A 26,111-nucleotide genomic window follows, 5' to 3' on the forward strand; every position below is an offset into this window, starting at 1 on the left:
TTGTGTTTTTATATTTGGGGGGGGGTCAGGACCCCCCTGTGAAGAGGGTGAAGTGCTAGTTTGACTCTCTTCCTGTCACAGCATTCACCACCCCCATTCCCCTCCCCTCTGTCATCCATGTAGGTTTTAATTAAATGACAGCCATGCAGTAACATTTTTGGTAATATCAGTCTATAATTATGATGTATTACATTTAGATGGAAAAACCAGAACTAATGGTACAATATCCAGTACCTATGTAACTGGTATCTAATGAAGCTTATTCGATTCCTTTATAATCCTCTTCAAGTCACTGACTTAACTGAAAGATATACATATTTCACTCTGGTAGTAAGGAACAGTTTCAACCTTGAAACAAAAGCATTCATGAAACTCACACATATGAAATCCCAAAAAATATGTCCCGCTCATACTCTGAGAAAGCTCAAAATCTAAATTTATATGTGCTCGGTTTACAGTATTATTGCAACAGCACGCATGTAAGAGCATCGAAGTTTAATTGAGAAGAAGGTAATTTAACTTTGAATATGGTCCTTCTTATATTCAGCATTATATCTATTAAATGAAACTGAAAAATGACCTCATGAGGTGATGGGTGTTGCAGTTGAGAACGTGCTCATGTCAGATTTACATGGAACAGACAGAAGGATGCAGACTGGCTGCTGGAGCATAGTAAATGTTAGCAGGAGAGCGAAATTCTGCTGAAGTTCTCTGTGCAAAGGAAGTGCTATGAAAAGCACATTGCCTAGCCATGGCAAATTGGCATTAGCTGTGGTACTTTTTGGCCTACCATGCTTGTTCCTCCTACTCATCCCTCTCTTGCCTTACTCACAAGTTAAGTGGTGGAGTGGGGCCCTCAACTTGCCGAGGCAACTCAAAATTTTCTGATTAATGGACAGTGCCACTGCAAGATCATTGCTAAACAAGTTTCTGTGGAGATATATGACCATTTTTACGTAGAAAACTTAATTTTAAGCTGTACAATTCAAAATATTGTGAAAATTGACTATGGTGATTGGTAATTCTCACTAAGAATAGGTTAAGTGGTACTTTACTCTCTTCACCTGATGAGCCGGCCAGTGAGAATAGGAACCTCTTTTTTCACATGGATGTGAGGTAGTTTAAATTATTACTCTTCATCACTGCAAACTTTTTTCTTAACTTAGACTTCAATCAATCATTATCTTATTTTAAAATTGAAATTTCCAAAATTTCTTTTTGTTTCAATCAGAGCAAATTATTAGGTAAGTCCCATCTGTAGGTGCTTCTTATTCATCCTCTTTGTGACTGTGGAATATCTCTCTTATTTCTGCGATGGGCTTCAGGAGGAAGATGATTTTGTCGTCATCTCTTCTCTGTGTCACCACCAGTTTGAGAAAGAGAAAATAAAATTTATTTTAGATAATTTTTAGCCATGAAATCATTGCAACAACACCTAAATCAGCATTTACAAAGAAAATAGTGAAGGAGCCCATTGGCAGGCTGGCATTTCCTATTGATGGTGATAGTGCACATACCTGGAAGAGTGTCTCCCCTTCAAAATGAAGGAACTGATGCTTTCGCCCTCTGAGAAGAATTCCAACAACTTTGTTGGATATGTTTGTGTAGATCTGAAATATCAAGGAATAAAGTAGGTAATCAAGCTGATATATAATGGGAATAAAATTTCACATTTAAATACCCAGTTCTCTATCAGAACACTCATTCACCCTTTCACAGCCAAATCATTGTGAAGACTGCCAAGACTAATTATTTTCAGTAAGTGTGCAAGATTTTAGATTATGTATCAATTATTTCTGGTACAACTTAATTTTGTTTAATAAATTGATTTCTTAGATTTCTTCTTGGGCTTCAAACCAGGGAATAATTATATGGTTTGAATATTATTATCATAAAGGTTACCTGATGATATCATGATATTCAGAAACCCAGTTCGTACCGTTTGAAATAAAGTGTGGAATATAACTAAGCCTTTTATATTTTTAACTTGAAACAGTTCCACAAATTAACATCGCAGACTGTGTCTTAAAAAAACCGTGTCAGTAAAAATAGCAATAAATTATGGTTATTATTGCAAAAATTTTGACTGATTAATCAGACCGTGGAAGTTTTTACACAAACAATGATACCATATTTGTCTGAATACAGTCCCACCTTTTTTTACAAAAATGCCCGTGGTATAAGTAAAGGGGGGACTATATTCAAACACATTTTTTTAATTTTTTCCTGAAACTCCAGCCTCAAAATTAGGGGGGGGGACTATATTCGGAGAAATACGGTAGTTGACATTTTGGCCCATGAGCAGTTTAAGGGTAAATACAGTGCATTACGTTGCATAGAAAGGTAGGATTTGAGGAAGAATATCATGAAAACCTTAAACCCAGGTATAAACGCAGTATTGGCCCAACCAAGGGTCTTGATCACCAAACTTAGGATTTTGTTTGGCCTAACATCAGCTACCAACATTGGGCCTTTATTATCATGTAACATTTACCGATATTAACTTCAGATTCATTGAAATCGCTATTAGCAGACAAAGAGCATTAACTAGCCTTTAGATGAATGAGGCTGGGAGAAGCTAACGGGTCAGATGCTATCTGCTAGGCTTAGATTGCTTGAGCAATTACGAACAGTTATCTTTCAGAATGACATTGAGGGCACCTTCTTGGAACCTCATTATGTTTCTAAGACCCTCAGAAGTCAAAATGAGAGAGAGATTTTGCCAAACCAGATGTAGGAATTTTTTTTTCCCAGAACTATTCAAGACTTAAAAATGCCAGTGGAATCTAAGTTGTCAAATATCTTCTACATACACCTTTTTTGTCAGAGGCTAGTGTCCTAACACCCTCTGCCGCAAACTTATTTAGGTGACTTGAATAATTCTGTTAAGATTGCTATGTCTGTAGGTTGTAGTGATAAATTCTATGCTGGATGCTCCAGGATTTATTCTCAACGTCACACTATACTAGAAACCGCCGTAAGCCAGGATTGCATCATATGAGCCCGGAAGTTTGATAGCAACTGTCGCTTACACCCACTGGACAGGGCTGCTACTCACAAATAATCACATGAACTGCAAAAAACATCCCATGAACCATGCATAACAAGTATGAGTCTGGTGAGCTCAGTCTCTTGCAATGGTGAGGAGTGGGATGAGGTGGGAATGGTAATTTTACCCATATTTACGATGGGAAAGGGCGCATTCCACTTTAGAGCAGAGGCAATGCTGCTCAACTTCATAAGGAGGAGAAGCTGCTACAGGGACACCCTAAAAATAGTCATTCCCATCTTGGTTTTTCCCTGTCTCACCCTACTATTGCCAATTGCATATATCAATACCTACACTGCACAAGCACTCAACAACTGCCCACCAAATCAAATCTGCTCATCTAGTAGCCCAAAAATATGAATGCACTCAGCTGGCAGTATCTGGAGCATAAACACTCACATCCAATTCTCCAAGCTCCAGAGGTGAGCGTTTATGTTCCGGCTGAGCACTGAGCTCATTTGTATGGTTGGGCTACTAGATGGGCGGATTTGATTCGGTGAGCGATTGTTGAGTGTTTATGTGGTGGAGGTATCAATATGCAGCATACCTATGCAATACAGTGAGCTTTCCAGACTCAAAAATGATTTGATACATATCTCAAAACTAATTCTCATCAAATTGAGTTAAAAAATAAGAAATTGCCTTTCATTTTACAATACATGATGAAACAGTTCCACGACACCGACCTGAGTACCATAGCATAAAAATAATATGGTGATTTCAGTCATTTCCAATTATTTCAATAACTAGGATTTTTGTGATTTTTATTAATTATTTTTGTGCTACTTTGGGGGGGAGTGAGTACTCAGGGTCCTCCCATAACAGCTGTGAAATTTCCCCCTGAATGCGACAGCTTAATAGCAGCTCAGTTTCAGCACTCTGTCAATTCCTGGAGCTGTCTTTTCGGCTGCTATTTGACTTAGTATTACATATTTGCTGATCAGTGAGAGTTCAAGTATTAGTTCTATATGGCTAATGGGATGATGCTATGTGATTCAAAATGACCTCCGCTGTGCTCAATTTACCTAATTTTTCCAATCAGGGAGGCTGAGAATATGATTTATAGACTCAGTATGTGGACTAAGTACTCACTCCTCTAAAATGCCTTGACTGAATGCTCTGTACATACATGAATTGCCATTAAAAAAATTCCCCTGGACCGGGAATCAAACTTGGCTTTCCAGGCCACTGCTCAGACCACTATGCTATCCAGGTTTCTTAATTACCATTGCAATTGTACCGAGGCTCATGGTACTAGATCAGTGGTGTAGCGAGGGGGGAGGTGTGCGGGGGTCCGGACCCCCCCCCCCCCCGAAAGATGAAAACACAATTAAATTTCTTCATAAAAGGAAACAAAATATTGAAAAATCGGGAATTCACAAAAGATTACTTTTACAAATGAAGTATTTTGGATTATGGAAACTTATAAAAATAGTTCAAAACCCTATACTTAGTACCCTGTTTTTCAAAAATTTACCCCTTGGTTTTGGAGCCCCCTTCCCCCCCCCCCCCCCCGAACAACATTCCTGGCTACACCACTGTACTGGATATTAGGTTCATGGTACATACTAGATTTTTTTCTCACATGTATATTTCACTGACGTTCACATGGCAGACTTCGAAATATTACACATGTGTACTGCTCTGTATATGTTTAAGCTGAAACCTTTGACTAACACATATAACCATCTGATATCATGCTATATCACTCTGAGGGCTCACTCTCCCAGAACTATCCTTAGCGAGGAAAAGTTAGTTGTGTTTTCAATGTGTAAAATGCATGCATACCTTGAAAAGTTCTCCAAATGATATTCCATCTAGTTCTCCATCAGAGTATTCAGCATTCTCATGGATGATTTCACACAACTCAAGCATCTCTTTGGTAACATGGGAATGTGCTTTGAGCCCTCTGAATTCAGTTTTGGATCCAGATGGAGGCCTTGAAAAATTGGACATTGACAGTATAAGTAATCAGACACTGTTCTAAAATCCAGCATAAAAAATACAAGTAGAATGTTGAATTTTGTGTTAATTATCTCTCAAAAAAGTGTTTCAAATTTAATACGTGAATGGTGAAAAATTATATTTTTTGAATTGTAAGGATGCTTTAAGAAAACAAATGGTGTAAATGTATTTAAATTATTAAATACTCAGCCAAATTATTGGGTTTTGTTTTTATGAGGTTCTTTAAGGAAGCAAATTGACTTCTTGATTGCAGATGGAAGTTGACCCTTTCTTGCCAGTGCCTTCGAGAGGAAAACATTCACCAGACAACAAGTAGCATAAGAATATTTTAAACCTCTCCGTACAGACCTCTTTTTTGGGGTGAAGTTACCCTGATATTCTGGTCCCTTCCATTGGAACTCAACTCAACAGGGTGCCTGGCCCTTACCCCAGCCACTGGGTAGACCCTTTAATCCTACCTTAGTATGAGTCCATGGTCAAATTATATTTTTCAGAGTGATTTTTAAACCAAATATTGAATTTGATTTTCAGTATTTTACTCTTCTATAAGAATTACTTAAATTTTTAAGCATTGTGGAATTTTAAATGGGTTTCCAGTGTTAATAACAACAAAGGTATTGAACTCAAGGTAATAAAATTAGATGTCCAGAAGTCCGTTGTTTGTAACACTCAAATTTTGTTTAAAAATTGCTTGCACATAGAACAAAACAAAGAATTCATTTAAAAGTATTTAAAAAATTGTAGTACACAATAAAATGCATCATTACAAAAACCATTGACAATATATCCACTTCACAAAGGATTCCTGCAGCGAAGATGATAATAAATGAGTGGGAAGTTTAGGCATAATTGCCGAGGAGTGGCACTAAGGTGGGTCTCAGGCTGGACCTGTATCTATCCGACGATTGCTACCTAAGCGGTCACCTCCCTTCCTCCACATTGGCAATAGGACAAGTCTAGTCATTGGCATTGAAAAATCCATGACGGATTTACTGGACGTGCGGCACGAAAGGGTTAGAGTACAAATTCTCTTGATATATGTGATGCCTCTGTAACCACATGTAGTATTAGAGTAAAAGAATGATGGTATTCCTGTGTTAATAACATAAACTGGAAAAAAGTTGGCTGATTCTGAATAAGAGATGGCATTGGATATACCATAGTACCATAGTAACATTGATGCATTTTGATTTGATGCTTCAACAACCTAGTATTTTGAATGTATTGAGTACTGGATTATTTAGAATGACTCTCCACATGTTCATAAATTTCTTTTTTCATGTTAATTTCATTGTCTTACTAACCTCAAGGCTTAAAAAGACTTTTTGTGGTGATTATTAATTCTTACAATTCATTCAGGGAATAATTTTGTGCATAATGCCTTCTTCTGCATAGTGAGTGAAATCGGAATCTCTTATCAAAAATATGAGTACATTTTTTGCGATTGGCATAACATATAATACCACTTATTTATTCCTCACTTATCTGCTTCTGTTTATTGTGAATTTTATGCTCACCTTCCATACTCTGGGTCTCCTTTTTTAGGTGCATAATTTGCCCCGACTCCTTTTCGATCCTTTTGCAGCCACTGTGCTGAAAAAGGATTCTTCTCTTGTGATTGTTGATGGGTTTCAGCCTTATTCTGAAACATCTTCACTTTATCTGTTAGGCCATGGCAATACCGCTTATCCAGTGGCTGCTTCTGCAAATGTGAAAAAAGACTTGACTGCATTGTGAAGCTAATTTTTTGTTTACATTATGTTATATGTGTACTTCCTTAATATTCTTCTGTTCAGAAAGCTAATTATTAGCGGTGAACACATTTTAACTCATTATTATCTGCTAACTTGAATGTTCTTGTTTCCACCAGTGGTAATGGTCGGAAGATGTATGTTTACATGTTTTTGCATTGTAATTAGTGCATCCCCTATGCGGAATTATTTTGGATGATTTGGACCGAGTTTTTGTTCTTGAATAAGAAAATATAAAATGTACTGAAAAATATGTTTATAATAAAATTTGTTTTTAAAAACATGCTTTAGTTCTCGTGTTGTGTGATTTTAATTGTATAGTTGCACATTGCCCACAAAAATGCTAAAACAATGGCTGGCCTCAAGGGCTTGTCGAATGTAAACTAGTAGTAACAGTAGAAACTAGATCTTATTTAAGTAAACAACCACCCATTGAGTTCTTTGCCTTTATTACCTTTAATGAGTAACACCAAAGTGCACACTTGAGGCAAAAAATTCTGCAGAGGGAAAACCAATACCTTTACCTTACATGGTCATCTTCCTAGTTATTGGGAAATGATTATTCTCTATGGAATTTTTCCCAAGTAAAGAACTATCTCGGTAAATGTATTATCATGAAAAAACCTCTATGGAACATACTGAATAACTGTAATTGATGATGAACTTTGAATCTGAGCATGAAAAATGGGAGTGGGCCCAGAAGATAAACCTAAAATAATAAATCTAGTTTTAGGGATAATAGGGATTAGGTTTCATGAAATTCTTCTTATTCTCTTGGTGATAGTAAACCATAACCTTTCTCAGGACTCTTTTGTGGGGCTTCGATCCAGTTAAAAAAAAATTTTCTGCAGGCCGCTATACACAGTGAATGATCATGCAAATGAAATGATTTGCCATGCATTACAGATAAATTTACTAATAAAACGTCATGCATATGATCATTCAGTGAAAATTTGAACATGTTCTATTTTTGCTCACATGATCCCGTGAATGATGGCAGTGTGAATGATTTCATTCATATGATCATTCACCATGCATAGCGGTCTTAAGAAAGGTTCCATCTAGAGCACATTTGGTACAAAAATTTCCTCAGGAACAAATTCATGTGCCTTTACTGAGATCATCATCCCATTCAAGAATGGAGTCAACTCTTCCCCAGTTAGAATATCAAAAAATACTCCTAAAATCCATTTTTTTACAAGGAGAAAAGTCTATTACCGTTATTTGTGATAAAATTATAATTTTTAAGTTAGCAGTATTAGTAATTCCATAACTTCTATCTTCTGCGAAACTTAGTTGCAAAAATATACAATTTACTCTATTGAACAATTTAAAGTAATTATTAGGTTGAATTTCGCTATAGTTTACCCTCATGCAAACCCTATGATCCAGTGCCGCAGCAGTGAAGTGGGGGTTTTGGGGGATAAACCCCCCCCCCCCCATAGCTCAGAGAAATTTTTTAGTTAAATAAATTGTACTTAATTGCATTAAATTATTGGTATAACAGTGTAAGGATTAGTAAAATGTCCCTCAGAAAGCCATAAAACTCACCATTTGTAAACATTTATCTTAAATTTTTTCGGCGGGAGGGCCTTCGCACCTACCGCTCACGCTGGCAGGCATTCCATAACCCCCAGACTCCCCAGTATTAGTTGTGCCTAAAACCCCCCTAGCCTTAATTCCTAGCTGCGCCTCTGCTATGATCAATTGCCTCAGAGAGCTGGATTTTAAGCATCATAAATAAAAACATAACATGTAAAGGAGATTATATTGCAGAACTTGTTCTATTACAGCTCAATGAATGATCTTTTTGTTATTATTTCGTCTATTGCATGTTTAATACATTGATTTAATGCTAGAGATATTATTATTTTGAGTTATATTTTATAGGAATTTTTTAACATAAATCTTCATCTAATATTTTTATTTGCAAGAGCACTCCATAAATATGTTAATCATCAATCATAACTAGCACTTAATCGAAGGTTATCACTGCAATGGTCACCATAAACTTCGCTTTTAATCGGCCTCTAACTCCAAAAGTGGTTTAACAAAAAATTAAAACTTACATCATAATGGGGACGTATGAGTGCCAGTCCGTATATTCGAATCAATGTTCGGTGGGAGCCAGCAGTTTGTGTTATTTTTCTCTGCTCTCTTCCATTCTTGGGCTCCGAGCCGGAAGAATATGCGTGTAGGAATAGATTTTTAACCTACTTTGAGGCCTTCGTTCGATGCCTATGTGGTGGAGGGATACGCTAGACTAGTTTTCTAGTTTTATTCCTAACAGCGTCGAAAGAAACGCTTATACATTATTATCCCTCCCGTAAACTTAAAAAAGAAAAATTTATGTGAGACGAATGTGTATGATAATATCTGTAAATTCGGCGGTGGAGTATATTACTGCTTTTAAAATAGATTTTTGGCCATAAGATAGGACTTTGCAGAGTGTTTATCGCGTTGCTATACAGCTATGCACAAATAAAATTCTGCCGTATACCGGCAGGTCGGAGAGGTTGTATTTCCGCGCCGTTTACTATCTCATTTCACAAAATATTATCTGTATGCTCTAAAGTATTGAATTACAATGATAAAATACCTCCACTTACCATTCGTTGACATTTTGCGTAAGTTCTGTCGACTGAAATCACCGGAGAGCAGAGTTTTTCAGATGGTCGTCGATATTACTATTTTGAACTAGGCGCCGTAATATTTGTGTCATACTTCACTTCAATTTTTGCCTTATGAACAAAATACGGGATATGCTTTCATGTATACTGTTGTTTATTTTCTTATGTCTTTTTCTTCAAAGAGCTTGCCTCTTTAAATGAATTCAATGCTTTTTTCGTTGTGCATGGAACGACTCTCCGTACTACGCGCGAAAAAAGTGTGACTATTTATAACTGAGAGAAATCCTTGAAATTGTTCTGTTTGTCGAATAGCTGTTTATCCGGCACTGGCTCTTCCGAGTAGGCTTGTTACTATAGCAAAATTTTGCTAACGAAGACTGGCCCAGTGTTTTTGAAGAATTCGTGCCTCACTTTAACTTTTCGTTCCTCTCTACTAGGAAAACGTTTCAGAATTAAACTAATTAGAGCACAACAATAACATAACAGATGTTTGATAGCTTTGAGGCAAGTACATGTAAGTAGTACATTCACATCACTGGTAGTCAAGGCCCCTCAAATTCCCCACTTGTTTGTTTGACTTCAACAATATGATGATTACTTTGCTCAGTCAGTGGAATGCTAATCCTTCTGCCCAACGTCTACCCATTCACACTCACGCGATACCTGAGGCTCATGTGAAGACAGAGAGGCGTATATCGTTCACAGGAAGACAACAGGAACTTGTTCTTGACCTGATAAGCCACTGGAACGGGCAACGTACGCGCATGAAGGTATATTCCCTCACAATGATTTTATTCTGTTCTACTGTTCTTTGCCTTGGCGTATTAGTCAAACCTTTGCTTAGCCCAATACACATCTAGAATTAGACCAGGGAGGCTATTGGTGGCTATAGACTTTGCATTTTTTAATTTAATCTATGATTTATAGATAAAAATTATGGTAAAGGGCTGTGAATACTCACCAGCAAATCGGCAACTGCGTCTTTCTCCATCTCTAATCCGGACTCAACTGAAGACGCGCTCTGGGTAAACTGCCAGTCGTTCTATTTTCACCCGCGGGCTAAAATTAGGCGGAAAATCTTCACGGTAAAGCGTGAGGCGTGTCGCATAAAGATCCCTATTGTAGATTACCGGCATAATAATCGGTATAGCAGCACTAATGGAAGCGGATTCCCTCCGAAAATGTTCACGGTTCGTTGCTTCGAGTGCATCAAGCAGAGAGCGTTCAATGAAAGTTGTTTTGGCTTTTTCGAATGTGGAGTGCAACGACCTCTGGCTGACTTTGCTCCATTTCCTCGGCCGTACACATTTATAACCTTCGAATCTCATCGCAAGCACCTACTATCACCAACTTCAGATTGCGGTCCGGGAAGTAAACTTATATTCTTTTGAGCGAAGTCCTTTCCTTGATAAAACTCTGCGACGATTGTGTCGCTCCCACGTCGAAATTTGGCGGTCTTGGTAAACTGATTGGCGGCTCACAATAACATGAGTATAAGGTTTTTTACCTGTCAATGCAGCACTTGCTACGCGAATATGATGTCAACACTGTCCATAAACATATCTAGGATTAATTTAAAGCTCATTCTTCAGGCCATCCCATTTTTTTTCTAAACTTTGCGTTGCTAAGCAATAATGTTGTCGATCAGTGGAGAACTTTGCTAGAGTACTTACATATCGTAGACTGTTAGAATACCTTAATTGTGGTGTTTAATTTAAAAACTGAAAATTTCTCCGTGTGCAGTCAAGCCGTATAGCGTCGTTAATAAATTGTTATCGGTTGGCAGAAAACCCCTTCGCAGCGTTGGGCGAGAGGGTGAAAAAGATTCTTATTTACGTGATTTCTTTTTTGAAAGTGAAGAGAATTTTTCTTGATCCCTTAGATTGATATATCATCCAACGGAATGCGTTCGATTTCCATTTCAACCATGTAATAAAACTATATTCTTAACATTAATAGAGTTTGTATGCCTTTTTTCTCGGAAATTTCGAGTGGCAGAATTTACTAAACGGAAGTCCAACCTAACCGGATCCAAAGGACTATTATTTTTTATCCTATATGTAAAATTATTTCGTAGCACTAAAAGAAATTTTAATAGCATGCATTCATGTTTGTGCTTCTCTAACAGTTTGGCCGTCACTGTCTAACTGGGTGTCTCAACAAATCTGGAATTTTTTAATTTTTTTCCTCTAGTGAGCAGTAAACGCATTTGTATTATTCTAGGAATACAAATATTACAGAGGTAAACGTTCGATCTTTATAAAAACAATTCCTGTGGGATTGAGCATATAAGAAAGGCAATCCAATTTTTCGAAATACTTTGCGAATTCGAGAGATCTGGGATCGAATCTCAGTCAAGGCAAATTATATTTCCTCTGAGGAATTTTCAAACCTCTTCCAATAATTTGTACTTGTCTCGTCTTTGTCTTACATAATGTTCATCAAGCGCTTGCGGTACTATCCTTTTCGCTTTTCTCTCCCAACATGGAGCCTCATCCATTCATCTCTTAACTCACGACATAAAAAAATACGTCTGACGCGAAAATGAGTACTTGAAGAATGAATCATTTCGTAAAAGATCGTACAAATTTAGGGCAGAATTTAGGATTGCTTATGTACTTAAATTTAACTTTATTTCCTTGGATGTGTCTACAAATTTAGTGACTTTCATCTTCATATCGTCACAACTGCTCTTTATTATCACCGCGGCAAATGGTAGGCATATCTATTCCCATCGTTGTCGTAGGTTACTTCTAATAATACGTTATCGGCTTACTTAACCGAGACAGTTCTGCATTATCTTCTGACTGTTCGAGTCACCGTTTGGATATCATGTGAATCATCTCCTGATATCCTCTCCTCATAAATCTGCACGTCACGTTATCAAGAATGCTGGCAAATGACGCCGAATTATCTTCATCTATGTCAATATGACGTCCGAGGGCTCTTACTTATATGAGGTATTCAGTTGAATCGAAAAAAAACTTACTCATTCAGCAATCTCTCAGAATTCATATTAAATGCCATGAGAAAATATTCCCCTTGACCGGGACTCGAACCACTGTCCTTTGGCTTTCCGTTGCCATTCTAGATAGACTGTAAGGACCTAGTATCTAGCAAACGTTGAACTTCGGACAAATTGAAATTATTATTATTGAATTATTCTAAGGATTAAGTTAGGTTTCCATGTAGTACTTAAGAACCATTCTGGTAGCCTCCCTACTTCATGAGCTTCCCGCTTCTATTCACAATAAGGCATTCTCCCTTTCATTCTATGTATAAACCCTATTCTCTTCCTTCCTCTCCCTCGTTTACCTAACATTCTACCCTCTAACACTGTTTTCAACATACTCTCCCCGCTAAGTACTCTCTCCATCCACTCCTTCAGTCTTCTCCGAATCTCATCTAGAAGATTCCTCTCCTCTCCCACCATATCCAGTACTTCGTCGTTCCTCCTCCTCTCCGTCCACTTCACCTTCCCATTCTTCTCCACACTCACATCTCGCGGAAGTAAAAATATCGCGTAGTGGTCCGGAAAACTAAGGGTCGTTGGTTCGATTCGCGCACGCAACATATTTCTCTTTCATTTTTAAGTAGTTCCCAGCCTTAGGCTGTCTACTACTTGTTTCACTTAGTATTTGTTTCAAACAATAGGCATATCAAGTATTGGTTCGATTCCCGGTCCAGGGGGATTTTTTCTCATGGCAATCAACGTGGATTTCACCGCCGCTCGCGCGGCAGGTTTGAAATACTCAGTATTCTCTCGAAACTTCAGGGAGTAAAAAAGTGAAAGCTTTCCCCAACGTTTCATGAGTTGGTGACGTAATTAGAGTTCCCGTACGTTAAATAGTTCAGGGAAAACAGCTCGGTGGGGGAAGGTTCCACCTAAAAAAATATAAACAACAATTAGTCTCGTGAAACCAATGCAACGAGGAGAGAAGTTGGAAAAAAGCGGTGGCCCGCACGGCTTGAGTTCTTGACGTCATCAGATTGTTTGCGAAAGGGTTAAGGCCGTTGACTTTTCCTTAGAACGGGGAAATACGAGTATCTTAATTTTTAAAATTCAATCATAATCAACCACCTCAAAATAATGGTTGACTAGCCCACTATCGTTTCAGCCAAAGCTCAGAAAAGTTCAAGGTTTTTTCAGGAAAGGAATATGTGAATGGCAATGAAGGTAGGAATTTGGACTTAATCGAGCTAATAGCATGTTATCCACACCGTGGACAGTTGCCAGCATAAAAACCGGTTTCTGAGCTGTTATTTCCTGCTTGAATTGGCGTTAGAGTTACTCCGAACAATTCAAGGGCAGCCTTACTGAAACGATATTAGAAATTCTCCGCCATAATACATTGAATATTTTTGCCGGTTTTTTATTTGCAAGTACAAACAATATTTTCAACTGTTGCTTTTCCATCCAATGTTTTTCTGCTCTCCTCAGTACGTTGTATATTTTCAACGGTAAATCGTGCATGTTTTCATGTTGTCTAATCGTGTGTGGCGTGTTTAGGTTTAATATAACTTATGTGCGCTTAAGAAGTCTTCGATTTTATTGCCATGCATACTTGTAAATATTTATGTATTTCTTTTGTCGAGAAGAATAATGATAAAAAATTGCCAATAAAACTAAAACATATTGATATGTAGCCAGAAGTTCATATCTTTTAAGTAAACAACTAATTTATTACAGATTATATCATTAGATATTGCAGTCACTTTGATTCTGGAGGAGTTTGTAGAGTAGGGAATAAAAGCCGATCGTTGATCATAATAACCACTGTTTGGGTAAAAACATATGATGAATTTAAATTTCAGCACAGTGCAAACGAAATGTATGGCTTTATTAATGGTTTTCCAATGCGTGACAATTGACAACAAATTACTAGTGTAGACAATCAGCATACTACCCAGGCCTTCTCCAAGGCAAATAGTATCTGGCTACTCACGGTCCAGTACGGTGGCAGAAAAGTCGGTAGTAATGTAATAACCTGCAGGTAAAGAACCTTAGGACATTTTATTCGCTGTGTATCGAGAAAGCACCCGAGTACAACAAGTACAACCTCAATAACAGTCAAATCGAACTCTCCTCCGTTGTGGTGTGAATCATAGCTGAAACCATACTGGAAAGATAGGCGTCGTTGTTTCTTTCGGAAGATTCTCTTCGACGTCTGGTTGAGTTAAACGCCGTCCACACGGTTGAAATTCTGGCGGCATTGCTCAATTTCAATTGCCTCCCGATTAGTCGTCTGTGATAAAATTTTTCTTGGGCTAACACCTGCGTTTCGTCGATTAAAATGCTATGTCCGTCTTCGGAGTAAACACGCTCAGCCAGTGGCGCAGCGAGGGGGGGGGGGGTTTATCCCCCAAAACCCCCCCCCCAGACCCAAAGAAATTTTTAAGTTTAATCCATTTTTATTAATGGATTAGTATTACTTATGGAATAGTGTTAGGATTAATCAAATATCTCTCATAAAGCGGTAAAACTAGTCATTTTGAACCATTAATCATAAAATTTTCTGGAGGAGGGCCCCCGCAACTCCCGCTTACCCTGGTGGGTGTGCAGTACCCCCACACCCCAAAGTATTAGTTGCGCCTAAAACCCCTCCTAGCCTTAATTCTTAGCTGCGCCCCTGCGCTCAGCTACGGCTCACTTCTCCGTGTCACGATGTAATGCGCCCGTTTTTTTAATTCGGGAAGTGGAGTCCGGAGGAATGAGGAGGGTTGACGAGTATATTAATTGACAACCTTTTTTTCCAATTTCTCATTCATCGCCTGATGATGCGACCTGCAATGGCCGTGAAAACTCGCGTAATAAAACGCAATGTGCTGCTACTCCCGAAAGCCGTTGACACCAATGAATCTCGCTGCGAAAGCCTATGTTTCAAGCAATTCACAGCGTAACTCAGAACCTCTATAACAAGTCGTTTTGGGAAGTCAACCTCATAAGCGCGACTCTATGCATGACTCTTTACAATAGAATACGTATGTTTAACCTCGATAACACGACTGATAGCCAAAACAACCTTGATAACACGGCCCTCAACAAAAAGAACCTCGATAACATGACTGTTCCCCAAATCCCCTTGAGACACCTCTTCTCTAGGTTCTATTGTATATATGTACACTTGTATCCCTTTGTTACAACAATATTTTGTATCCCCCCAACCATAATCTGCACTTATCTCGGAAATTGTAAACGTTGAACTTGAACCCCTTGGCTTCTAGGGTCCTTATTTTATCTCGCACTCGTAGTTTCGAAACTGACTTTTCAATTTTCTCATTTTTCAGGATTCTAAGGTGTGAGAAAAGAGCACCGTTTCCCCATCCCCCGCAAATGGTTTACTTCGCACAATTGGATGAATCTGTCAGTCCCCGGGTTGAGCCCACGGACATCGGGCATAATTTGTTCGACCAGCTGGACATGACTTTGAACGGTGATTCCATGGTGGAAAGATGCATTGAGGAAGACAAGTCGTCGAATCGAGAGATTTTTTCGCACATCACTGAAAAGTTACAGGAAAAATTACAATTTCCTGACCGGAATTCATTTGAGCGTGCAAAAGGACAGGCTGGAGAGAAATGCAGTTGCGATTCGTTGCCGAGTCCGGCGGAGACATTCGACGTTATATTCAAGGGCGAGTCTTGGCTGCGAGAAACACTGGAGACGGCCCTCGTGGATAGAGAACCCGGGCCACCAGTGTCCAGGGCTGTAGCGGATGCCTCTCAACCACTCGAGGAGCAAGGAGAATCAGCGATCGATGCGAAGGAGAAGTCCTCGCCGAAGATTCAGGGTAGCATCGGTGCAGAGGGGAAGGACGCTCTAAGCGTGAATGTTTCGTCTTCTTGTGCAGCTGAGTGCGTCGACGGCGGTGGTAATGTGGGACCCGTGGAATCTAGCGTCGAGGTGAAAGCAACAGAACCTAAGACCGATATCCCGGGCAAGAAGAAGCGAAAGGCTGGCTCCGAACTGAAGGTGATTATTGATAAAGTGAATGAAATTTTTTGCTCACAGCAGTTCGGAGAAATTTCTTTTATTGAAAGAAAGTGATTATTTTGCCTAAACAGCCATTAAATTTGGCGAAAATTCGAATCGGGTGGTTGGAGTAATGGCTCCGCCACCCGTCGGAAAAAGTTTTAAAATTGGCGTCAAAGCGCGCTTGCCTTAGATTGTTTGAGTAATCGAGAATAGATATCCTTCTTTTAAGTAAAGAAAACTCTATGATTCCACATAAATATTTAATGTATGATCTTGGTATCGACGCGGCACGTCATCATCTGGTACAAATTAAGAGATTGCTTGAACAATTGAGGTTATATATCTTTAATAGCGACACGGGGAATATCATATTAGAACCTCACTATATTTACAGGTCCTACAGAAACGATAAATTAAGAGAGATATTTTGCCGAACGGATAGGTATGGGAATTCCATTTTCCCCATATATAAATCCCCAGCGGAATTTATTTACAGCATTTCCTTTTTATTTGTGGACGACTGCTGTCATAACACGCATATTGAGGCTTGCGGAGTAGTATGTATACGTATTTGCGGACGGTGTCAAGGGACATTACGAACTACGGTGCATCGAATGATAGCCTCAAAATCAGATAAATACATTCGATAACGGAGAGGTTCAAAAATTTATTCTTCCCAAAAACGATCGAAGACCATAATGGAATTCACCTTGATATGAAAAATAAGTCTTTCGGTTGACAATTTAGTTATTTATTTGATTTTTGTTTCTTACCTAAACTGAAAAAAATGCCCAGAGTTCTATGTGCTCACTGTATACGTAGCTTTCCTGCAATCTTGTAGTTTGTGATGCATGTCCATGTGGGCCCAAGTACTGTCATAGGTGGACGAATTAAGAGTGCACGATTGGTGAGAGCTAGCCCCTTCCGCGTAATCACACCCGTAATTGTGGTAGCATCTACACGTGGTTGAGTGTATGTTTGGAGAAATGCCCCCTGCCACACACCTTATTGCAGAGAGTCATGAAGATGTAGAAGATTCTTCGCTATTATTTTCTATTACAGTGAGATTTTCTACATTTTCTTTTCTTTTACACAGCGATCCTATCATCTAATATTTTCCCATTTTTAGACGCCTCCTTTGTCAATTTTATTCTCTTCTTCATATCCCTCTTGATTTTTTTCATTTAACTTCCCGAGATTTTTATGGGAAAATAAAATAAATACGAGACAACAATTAAAACATCAAAAAACGACCCGGAGCTAAACTATCATCATTCAATGGTAATCTATCGTTTTTATGCATTTGTTGTGTCCGCCGTGTCTGTTCGGTTTAAATGAAATACGTGATGCCGATTCATCATTAATACCTATGCATTGATGCAAGTATTCTACGGCTCAACGTAATTTTACATAAAACCATTCACGGGCCACTCTGGCCTGCCCCCTTCCCGCATTAAAATGTCCTCTTTGGTTCATAATAAGCCCTTTTCTCTTATATTGTATTCATAAACCCTATTCTTTTGCGACAGTACAAATTCTTCACCACAACACAGGTTTCATCATCCCATTCTCGCTTAGTACTCCTTGCCACACCCAGATCCTCTGTATCCTCCGCGTATCGCCTCTGTCGGACCTGGAATTATTATGAGACTCTAACATGACATTCTTCGTGTAGCTCTTAAAGATATCTATGCTCAATTGTTCAAGCAATGTAATGCGAGCCTAGCGCGCAGCCTCCAGCGACTCCCAGCCTAATTCGCTTAACATCTGGGTAACGCTGACTGTACGCCCGTAGCAGTTTTTGGCGAAACGCGCAGCCTTCCTTTGTATTTTATTAACTTCGCGGATTAAGTCCTTCTGCACCGGATCCCATACACTCGCTGCATATTCAAGGTGCGGTCAGACGAGTGTGAAATAGCATCTTTCTTTTACTTTCTCATCAGAAAATCTTTCCACAATATGCTTGACGAATCCTAATGTCTTCAGGGTTATGCCGAAAATATTTCTTAAACGTGTTCCCCACGATAGGTTCGAGGTTATCGTAACTTCTAGGTACTTCACTTCGTCTGTTGCCTTTATGTTAATACCATCCACAGCATAAACATAGTTAAGACAAGTTGGACGAACTCTGCAAAAAATGTACCGACTTGCATGTGCTCAGACTAAGTTCGAGTCCCCACTCTTGGCTCCACAAATAAACGTTGTTTAAATCCGATGATAGAATGTGTAGATATATATTTTATATTGTTTGGCGCGATACAATATTTTATTTAGCCTCTAGGGGCCGCGGTCTGAAGACATTTGAATTAAATGTTTAGATAACTAATCGAATTTGGCATTTAAATGGAATTTGGTACTTCTTTCCCTCCAAACTTACGGATGCGACACGAAACTATGAAGATAACTGGTCAATACAATTCTAGAAGCTTTTTAATGGGTATTGCGAGTTGGTGAGCTGCCTTTCACCGATTATTCACTTTCTAAATCGACGTAAGATGAGATAGTAAGGCTAGGAATATGGATACTGTGTTTCTTATAGCGGCGAAAGGGAAAGGCCTTATAGGCATTGGGTGAAAGTTTCCCCTTTTGAATTCCCAATAGTTTCTTTCGTTAACGTAAAGTCCCGCTGCAGGCGCGTTCAAGAGAGTTCCGGTGACCTAAGATGAAGAACAGATTAAGATCGCTGTTTTGGCAGCGGCGGCGATTACTTACCGCGGCGCCTTGGTGGTATACGATACCTCGCTGCGGTAATGTGTCATGGGTCTGACAGTCATAGAAAAGTGGCTTTTAAAATTTCGTCAAATACATTTCGACGATTTTGGTTGTTCTGGTGAAATAAAATCTTAAGATTGAAGAGCCATCTTGAAAATTACCATCTTTTCAATTTACCCCACAAAATTACAATGGTTGTTAACAAATAATATTGAAAATTTTTGGTATTTTGTGTAACGAGTGCAGTGTGGTATTTGAGTAAACGTGAATATTTACACATTTTTAAATCCAACAGACAATCGATTTCAAGAACATGGCAGTTATGAATACATAATTTTCATGCATTAATAGTGGTACAAAGTCCTTTTTATTTAATTATTATTTTTGCGTCCTTATTTGATGAACAAATGACTACGGCGGTGCGCGTTCCCACGTCTTACGCTAGTCTTCCCGTTAAAACAAAATCGACCATACCCCAGGCTAATTTCACCAGGTACATCGCTAATTTTTTCTCATAAAATTAATTTTGCATTAACGTATGTATACCTGAATCTCTCGCAAGGTGTTCCGTACGGATAATTAAGAGCTACTTTTTATGCAAGCCTTAGGTTTCGAAACCGGTTGGGTTAAATAAACCTTGTATCGCTTGTTATAAAGTAATTAGTACTCCCATTATAATGACTACAAGTGGCCAAGGTGAAAGGTGTAATGACAGCTTCAAAAGGGAAAGGGTGGGGCATATCTTTTTCTCTATTGTCTTTTTATAGTGTTTCTACCGTGCGTACTTATGCTTAATGTTGTAAGAGCAGCATCAGCCGAAGTCAAGTGATGTACTCAGGCTACCTATTATTTACGCAAAAGTGTCGCCAAAAGCATCAACACAAAAGAAAACATAATTAGGAATGAAATGTGAGAGCAATTTTGCACCTCTGAAGAATGCAAAGGTCAAAAATGATTTTTTGAAAGGTATTTACAGTAGTCAACTTGAATAGTTTCAACACTGCTACCAGCTTTTGCACACTGAAGTGTTGACGACGCACCTTGACTTAATATTCACAATCTAAGCGGGAAATTCTAAATAAATATATTTGTTTATAAGCAAAAGATATGTAAGACCCGGAATGACGAATGTAAAAGCCGGTAAACTAAATATATTTGCATAATTCAGGTGAAGTCGATGTAGTGGTTTTTTTTGCGATGTCGGTACCCGGATGGTTATGCTCAAATAACTGTATTTCTCCATAAGAATCCAAGTTAAATTATCCCAATAGGGTGGTTTCCTATTATTTTTTTATTGCCTAAATCGAAAGATTATTACTCCTGGAGAACGTATTTCACGCTCTTAGATTTTTAAATGATGATATCTATTTTTCGCGATTGAATGAAAAGTGAAAATTTTCAAGCGCGCGAAAACGCGACGCGTAAGTATGCATGCCGGGAAATCTCTCCGTGTGACGTATTTCTGGTTCCCGCTGCCGCCCTGTGGGGTGACCTTGAGGCGAGTTGAGCGGTGATACGACGCTGGCTGCTAGCGGGTAGCTGAGTACCCTGCTGGCTGTTAGCGCTTGGCTTAAATAAGGATTATTAATACCCTATCAAATGAAGAAAACTTTCCGACCTTAGCCAGTTTTAATTGGTGATTATTAAGACATGTTTCCCTGAGCTCTGCGCCTCATGCATGCATTGGTAACCTCAGACGACGTATAACTCCTATCTTCTCGTATAGAAACTAGGTCCCTGTGACGTCACGTGGAGTGGCATCGCATGGGCGCCAATCTGGCCCTTTTCAAATGAGGATAAAAATGGACCATTGCCATTCGTCTAAACCGGTATTTCTAAAACGAAATAATTTGTATATTATGAATACAGTAATGGTGGATAACGAATCGCAATCAATAACTTTCGTTTCCTTTGATGAAGGAAACTACCCTATTGTACCGTCAAATATATCAAAAACAGCTCATGGGAATCCCTTTTCCTTTGGATCATTTAAAGAGCGTCGAATATGTGACAAAAATTTCATCAATTTGTTGTTAATTTCACCGAGGCGATCTCTGTCTTAAGCCTGAATCACGCGATCGTTTTTTCCGTCCCTCAGAATGATAGCTCCAGCGATACGTATTCAAAAAAGAGAGGGCCAAAAACCAGATCGCTCAACCCATCATTTCCTTAATCACACGTTCATTCCCATCGTCCCTTTTTCAATTTCTTATCATCTGTCACTTTCCGTATTTACAACTGCCATTCAATTAACCCTCCGTCAGTCGCGTCACATTTTGGGTCGTAATTAGTCGCGCGGCGTCTCATAGACGCCATTTTGGAATGGTTGAAGAAAATACATGCCAGTGTAAATAACTGTTTTAACTTAAAAAATCATTCATATTTAATTTCATGCATGGGCATCAATTAAATGCGTAATAATGATGGAGATATACATATGAATAAAATCCTTAACACACGTTTTTTACAGCAATAATGGTTTCATTCATGTGATATATTGACTACAATCATAAATGTGTAGCAAAAAGTCGCGTACCCCCAATATTTAATGCATTTAATAGTTTTTTAATAATAATTATTTAACGCATTTAAAAACTTTGTAATGAATATCACGAAGAAATAAGCATATAACGTATCGTACCTCAAGTTGTCAAGTGGCGTTTACCAGGCGCCAAGAGCAACAAAATATTCGTATTAATTCTAGAGATGTGACGAAACATAAAATCATATTGGTGACTAATTGACTAACGCCACGTAACCCACGGAAGGTTAAAAGCCACGGACGGAAAAAGGGATGTGACGTGTGATGCAAAAAGGGATGGGATGTTTACCCCTGGAGCCATCGCGGGAAACGAAATGTTCGTGCGAAAAGTTAATTTTTTCCGCCATAATTGGAGCCATCGCTATAGCTGTCCCTCGAAAGGGATGAAAAAAATGATTCTATGATTCAGGCTTTATGCATCGATGCCCCCTCACCGTTCCTCCACTTTCCTTATAGCTGTCATTAGACGTCTTTCGCCTTGCCCTCCGTACAGGATGAAGAAAAATTCTTTCTCGAAATGTTAACCCTGGATAGCTGATGCCAGTAGGAACCAAAATAACCAATGATGTTTAGGTCAAAAATGCTCCGATTTGCCACGAGTTTGCCCTGTTGCCGGATACCTTGGATCGCGATTGCAGGCAAGCAAAGCATTCGAAGTCATGACTTGTCCAGAGCATCCGGCAACCAGTGGAAACGCGAGGCCAATCGGAGCGCTTAGCTCAGAGCTTCCGTAGTTTAAAAATGGTGCGTTTACGACCTAAACATCAGCTGTAATTTTGGTACCAATTGGCATCAGTTATTTTATCTAAGGAAAATCTTAGGGTTTTTCTTCTCATTAGGAAAATCTTTCCTTTCCGTAGAAGCATTCAATTATGGTTTCAGCAGTAGTAACCCACGCATCCTTAACGATGGTGTAGTGTTTCCCTATCCCCTTCTTCCAACCCTATCCCCGGAGGCGTCGGCGGGCTCCAAATCGCGGCGGCGATTCTTTTCTTTTTTCCATTCCCCTCTAACCCCCTTCCCAGGGTGACTGGGCGAATAAGTTAGGGAGCGTCCCTTAATTACGTGAGGTGATTTCAGCGATTTTTGCACTACCTCTCCCCCTTATTGAGATATCGTGAGATTTGGCTCGATCCTCCTCCATCTAATATCACGTGAGATTGTTCAAAATGAGTATTTTCAGAAATACGTTCATCTATGCTTCATTGCGTTAGATTTATTAAAAAACAATTTGTTTAGTTATTTTTTTGAAAGATTAGTGAAGACTGAAATTTAAGATTTGTGAGATCACAATTTTACACTATTTCTTGTGAAAAAAAGTATACGATACTTGCCAGGACCCCTCTTCCCCCACGTGAGATTGGGTGAGAATCGGCTTGACCCCCTACCCCTAACCTCTCCGCCTCACTTAATTAATGGATGGCCCCTCAAGAGGTGGTTTCCGGCCCTCATAGTTGTACCCCTAGGGGTCCGCCCAGGGCCTCCATCCGCTGCTATCAGGTATCCACACTGAAAAAACACTTTGGATATGAGAATTGTAGGTTTGGATGTCACACCCACACCTGAGGTGAAGGAAAGGACTTGCCCATACATTTGGATGTGTAACCCTAAGGGAATGGGTGAAGAGGAGTTGGATGTTTCAACTATTCCTTTGGGCACTAGATCCAAAGAAGATGGTGAAGTACTTTGGGTGTGGGAACCAAAGTGCTGGGTAGCTAGTAGAACAGCGTTCGGATACCGAATGAAAACTTTAGATCACCAGCCCGAAGGAATGCGCCCCGACCCCTTCCTCCCTCCTTTTCAACGCCACTACCCCGAAATGTTCTTCTTCAACCCATTTTGAAATAGGCCACTATGACAGTGCAACTGAAAATAATGAGAAAAAACTAGCTCTGTGGTTGTCATAATATCTATTATAACATAATTCAACAAATTGTAACGTGGGTGGGTGCAGAAATAAATACTCCTATTTGTAGAGCACTAGGAACAGTGGCGCCGACTCCATGGGGCCTGAGGGGGCCCTAGCCCCCTAAAAAATTCGTATCGGCGTGAGGAAAAAATGTGTCAGGCTTGTCGATTTTCCCCAGTGTCCAGATATCGAGATTCGAGTTATCATGGTTCTAATGTTGATCATATGACTCTTCTAAAATGCTTAAAAAACTTAAAACTCACTACCTACTTAAAAAATTTCTCGGGGCAAGATCCCCGGTTTGGGCCCCCCAATATTTTTTGTAAGTCGGGATCCCTGACTAGGAAGAACATTTATTCCCAACATATAGACACACATTTAAATTTGAACCCTGCAGTGTTAAAATTCCGTGAGGAAATTTTTCTTCACCCTTCATATTCCACGAAGTTGCGCCAGCGACGAATGAACCTTGGTTGCCTTCTTTTCAGGCGCGTCGGAAGCCGCCTCGACACTGGCCCCTGCCAAACCAGTCTCGCGTGGCGACCAGAGCGAACCCACACACCCTGCTCCTCGCCGACATCCACGAAGAGACCTGCCCCGTGCGTCGCTGGTCCTGCTCCGGCCGACCAGACAGACCCGAGTACCCCGCGTGCATGGAGGGCGTCCTGGAGGCCCCACCAGAGACCGAGAGCCTCACCGAAGTTGAAGATGACGACTCGTCTTCGTCAGAAGCAGCCTCGGACGCGGCGCCATCCGAAACCCCGGACGATGACTCCTACACCTCCCGCCTAGAGTCTTGCATCGTCCCCGGAACCCTGGAGGCCGTCGTGACTTTCTGCCGGACTTCCCCTCTGCTCCCGGCCCCGTTGAAACCCCAACCGGACCACCTTCGGGCCCTACTGCACGACTCCTGCGTCCTGCAGTGCATACTCAGAGGGGTCCAACCCTCCGACCTTGCAGAATACCTGGATTCAGCATACTCCGGGAATGGTGTCTCGGACTTCCGCGACTTGAGTGACGTGGCTCTGTTCACAGTAGAGTGATCTCGGCTAAATAGACTTTATCGAAGAGTTCGTAAATTGTACTTCTATTGGGGACAGTGGTACTTTGCGTGATTATATTGCGCCTCTGTCCAAATGTATTACCACGAGAAAAAATCACCTTCACCTCTGGTCAAACCACAGGCTCTGGAGTTCTTTTCTTGTGCGCTGAACCAGTATGATATCCATAATCCTTGTTTATTTTGGCTTACCACTAATCACGGTTAAATATTCTTTATCGAAGAGTTCGTAATGTATATTTCTGCTCGGGACAATGTCTCTCTGCGAGATAATACTCGACTCTGGCCAAATTTATCACAAGAAATTATTCGCCTTCTCCTGTAATCAAACCACAGGTTTTGGAGTTCTAGTCCTATGCGCTGAACGAGTATACTAACCAGAATCATTGTTTATTTTGGCGCCTGTTATGGCTTACGACTGATCTAAGCTTAATAATCTATATCGAAAAGTTCGAGAAGAGATGAATATTTCTGTTCTGGTAGTGGACCTTTCATAGATTTCTGGTCCTATGCGCTGAGCGAGTATGGTACTCAGAATCATTGTTTATTTTGGCTATTTTTATGTCTTAAAACGGCCGCTGAAAACGGATAACAGGCAAAGAATTCGCAGGGATGGAAAATGACTGAAAAACTTGTTGCGTTGCTTCCTTATAATTTACAACCATCTGATTCATGGCCGGTATAGATTTTTGTCTTGTGGTAATTTATTCGAATTTTATCGTGTGTGGATTTGTCGTGGACATTCAAGATTTCTCTTAAAAGTTTTTCACGTTATCACGAGGAGTTTTTAAATCTCAGATTGGATTAAGATAGCTCGCTAGATGAAAACTGGTGAACGATTTTCTTTCAGCTTTTTTTTTACTCCACCTCAATATGGTTTTCTGTACTCCGTGGATTGTTTCTCGGAAGAAGAATCGTGACTCGAAGATCATCAAATCATTTTTGTTCACGAGGTCATTTGCGTTTTTATTTTTGGTGAAACTGGTCCAATTGGTTTGAAACGGTCAAGAAATGTGAACCTTGTCCCTGTATCAACAAAGGGCTTTATCCGTAAAGCTGACCATTTCTATTCGTCACATTGGGCTGAAAAAAATGTTATTTTCGTGGTGAAATTGCGGCTTTGAGTTGATTATTTTTTTCGGAGACCATGGTACTTATTATCTATGTTCTCCTCAAACAGTGAAAGACACTCCCTGAGATTAGCTTACCTTGGTGAAGGTGGTGAAACGCTAATTACGTTTGGAGTGAAATCATTCCGACAGTGGAATTCGCCTCAAAGTGACTATCTATCCTTTTACTAATAATAAAAGTTATATTTTGTAAATTTTTTTCAATAAAAAAATTGAAGCATTGTGAAATGTTGTGGCAAGCGAGCAACTTTTTCTATTTTAGGAACGTTCAAGTACCTGAGTTGGTGACGTCTTTTGAGCTTTGGTTCCAATACTCAATCGATTAGTCATGAGTATAATATATAAATAATAAATATAATAAATTGTTTTTTATTTCTCCAAAAATAA

The 26,111-nt window shown here is 39.5% G+C and overlaps 3 protein-coding genes across 4 annotated transcripts in view; 2 read left to right on the forward strand and 1 right to left on the reverse strand.

Annotated features, from left to right (window-relative positions):
* LOC124163689 (EEF1A lysine methyltransferase 2) overlaps positions 1–6,599 on the forward strand; it is a 47,204-nt gene extending 40,605 nt beyond the window's left edge. The window contains exon 7 of the transcript XR_006865827.1: positions 5,268–6,599. The gene's annotated coding sequence lies outside the window, so the exon portion shown is untranslated. The remainder of the gene's footprint in view (positions 1–5,267) is intronic.
* LOC124163690 (actin-binding Rho-activating protein-like) lies at positions 1–10,651 on the reverse strand. Of its 2 annotated transcripts, none has more exons than XM_046540755.1 (5): positions 10,357–10,651; positions 6,532–6,716; positions 4,838–4,988; positions 1,518–1,610; positions 1–1,355 (listed from the first exon to the last, which is right to left on the reverse strand). In XM_046540755.1, the coding sequence occupies exons 1-5, from the start codon at positions 10,384–10,386 to the stop codon at positions 1,269–1,271; spliced, it is 546 nt and encodes a 181-aa protein (XP_046396711.1). In that variant the 5' UTR covers positions 10,387–10,651; the 3' UTR covers positions 1–1,268. The 2 variants fall into 2 exon arrangements, with proteins under 2 accessions (XP_046396711.1, XP_046396712.1); XM_046540756.1 differs by lacking the exon at positions 10,357–10,651 and adding an exon at positions 9,375–9,473.
* Positions 9,627–25,952, forward strand: LOC124163688. Its single transcript, XM_046540753.1, has 3 exons — positions 9,627–10,165; positions 15,684–16,368; positions 24,023–25,952. The coding sequence occupies exons 2-3, from the start codon at positions 15,730–15,732 to the stop codon at positions 24,575–24,577; spliced, it is 1,194 nt and encodes a 397-aa protein (XP_046396709.1). The 5' UTR covers positions 9,627–10,165; positions 15,684–15,729; the 3' UTR covers positions 24,578–25,952.
* The last annotated feature ends 159 nt before the right edge of the window (positions 25,953–26,111 follow it).

Source organism: Ischnura elegans, chromosome 8 (assembly GCF_921293095.1).
Source record: "Ischnura elegans chromosome 8, ioIscEleg1.1, whole genome shotgun sequence".
In the NCBI taxonomy this organism is placed as follows: domain Eukaryota; kingdom Metazoa; phylum Arthropoda; class Insecta; order Odonata; family Coenagrionidae; genus Ischnura; species Ischnura elegans.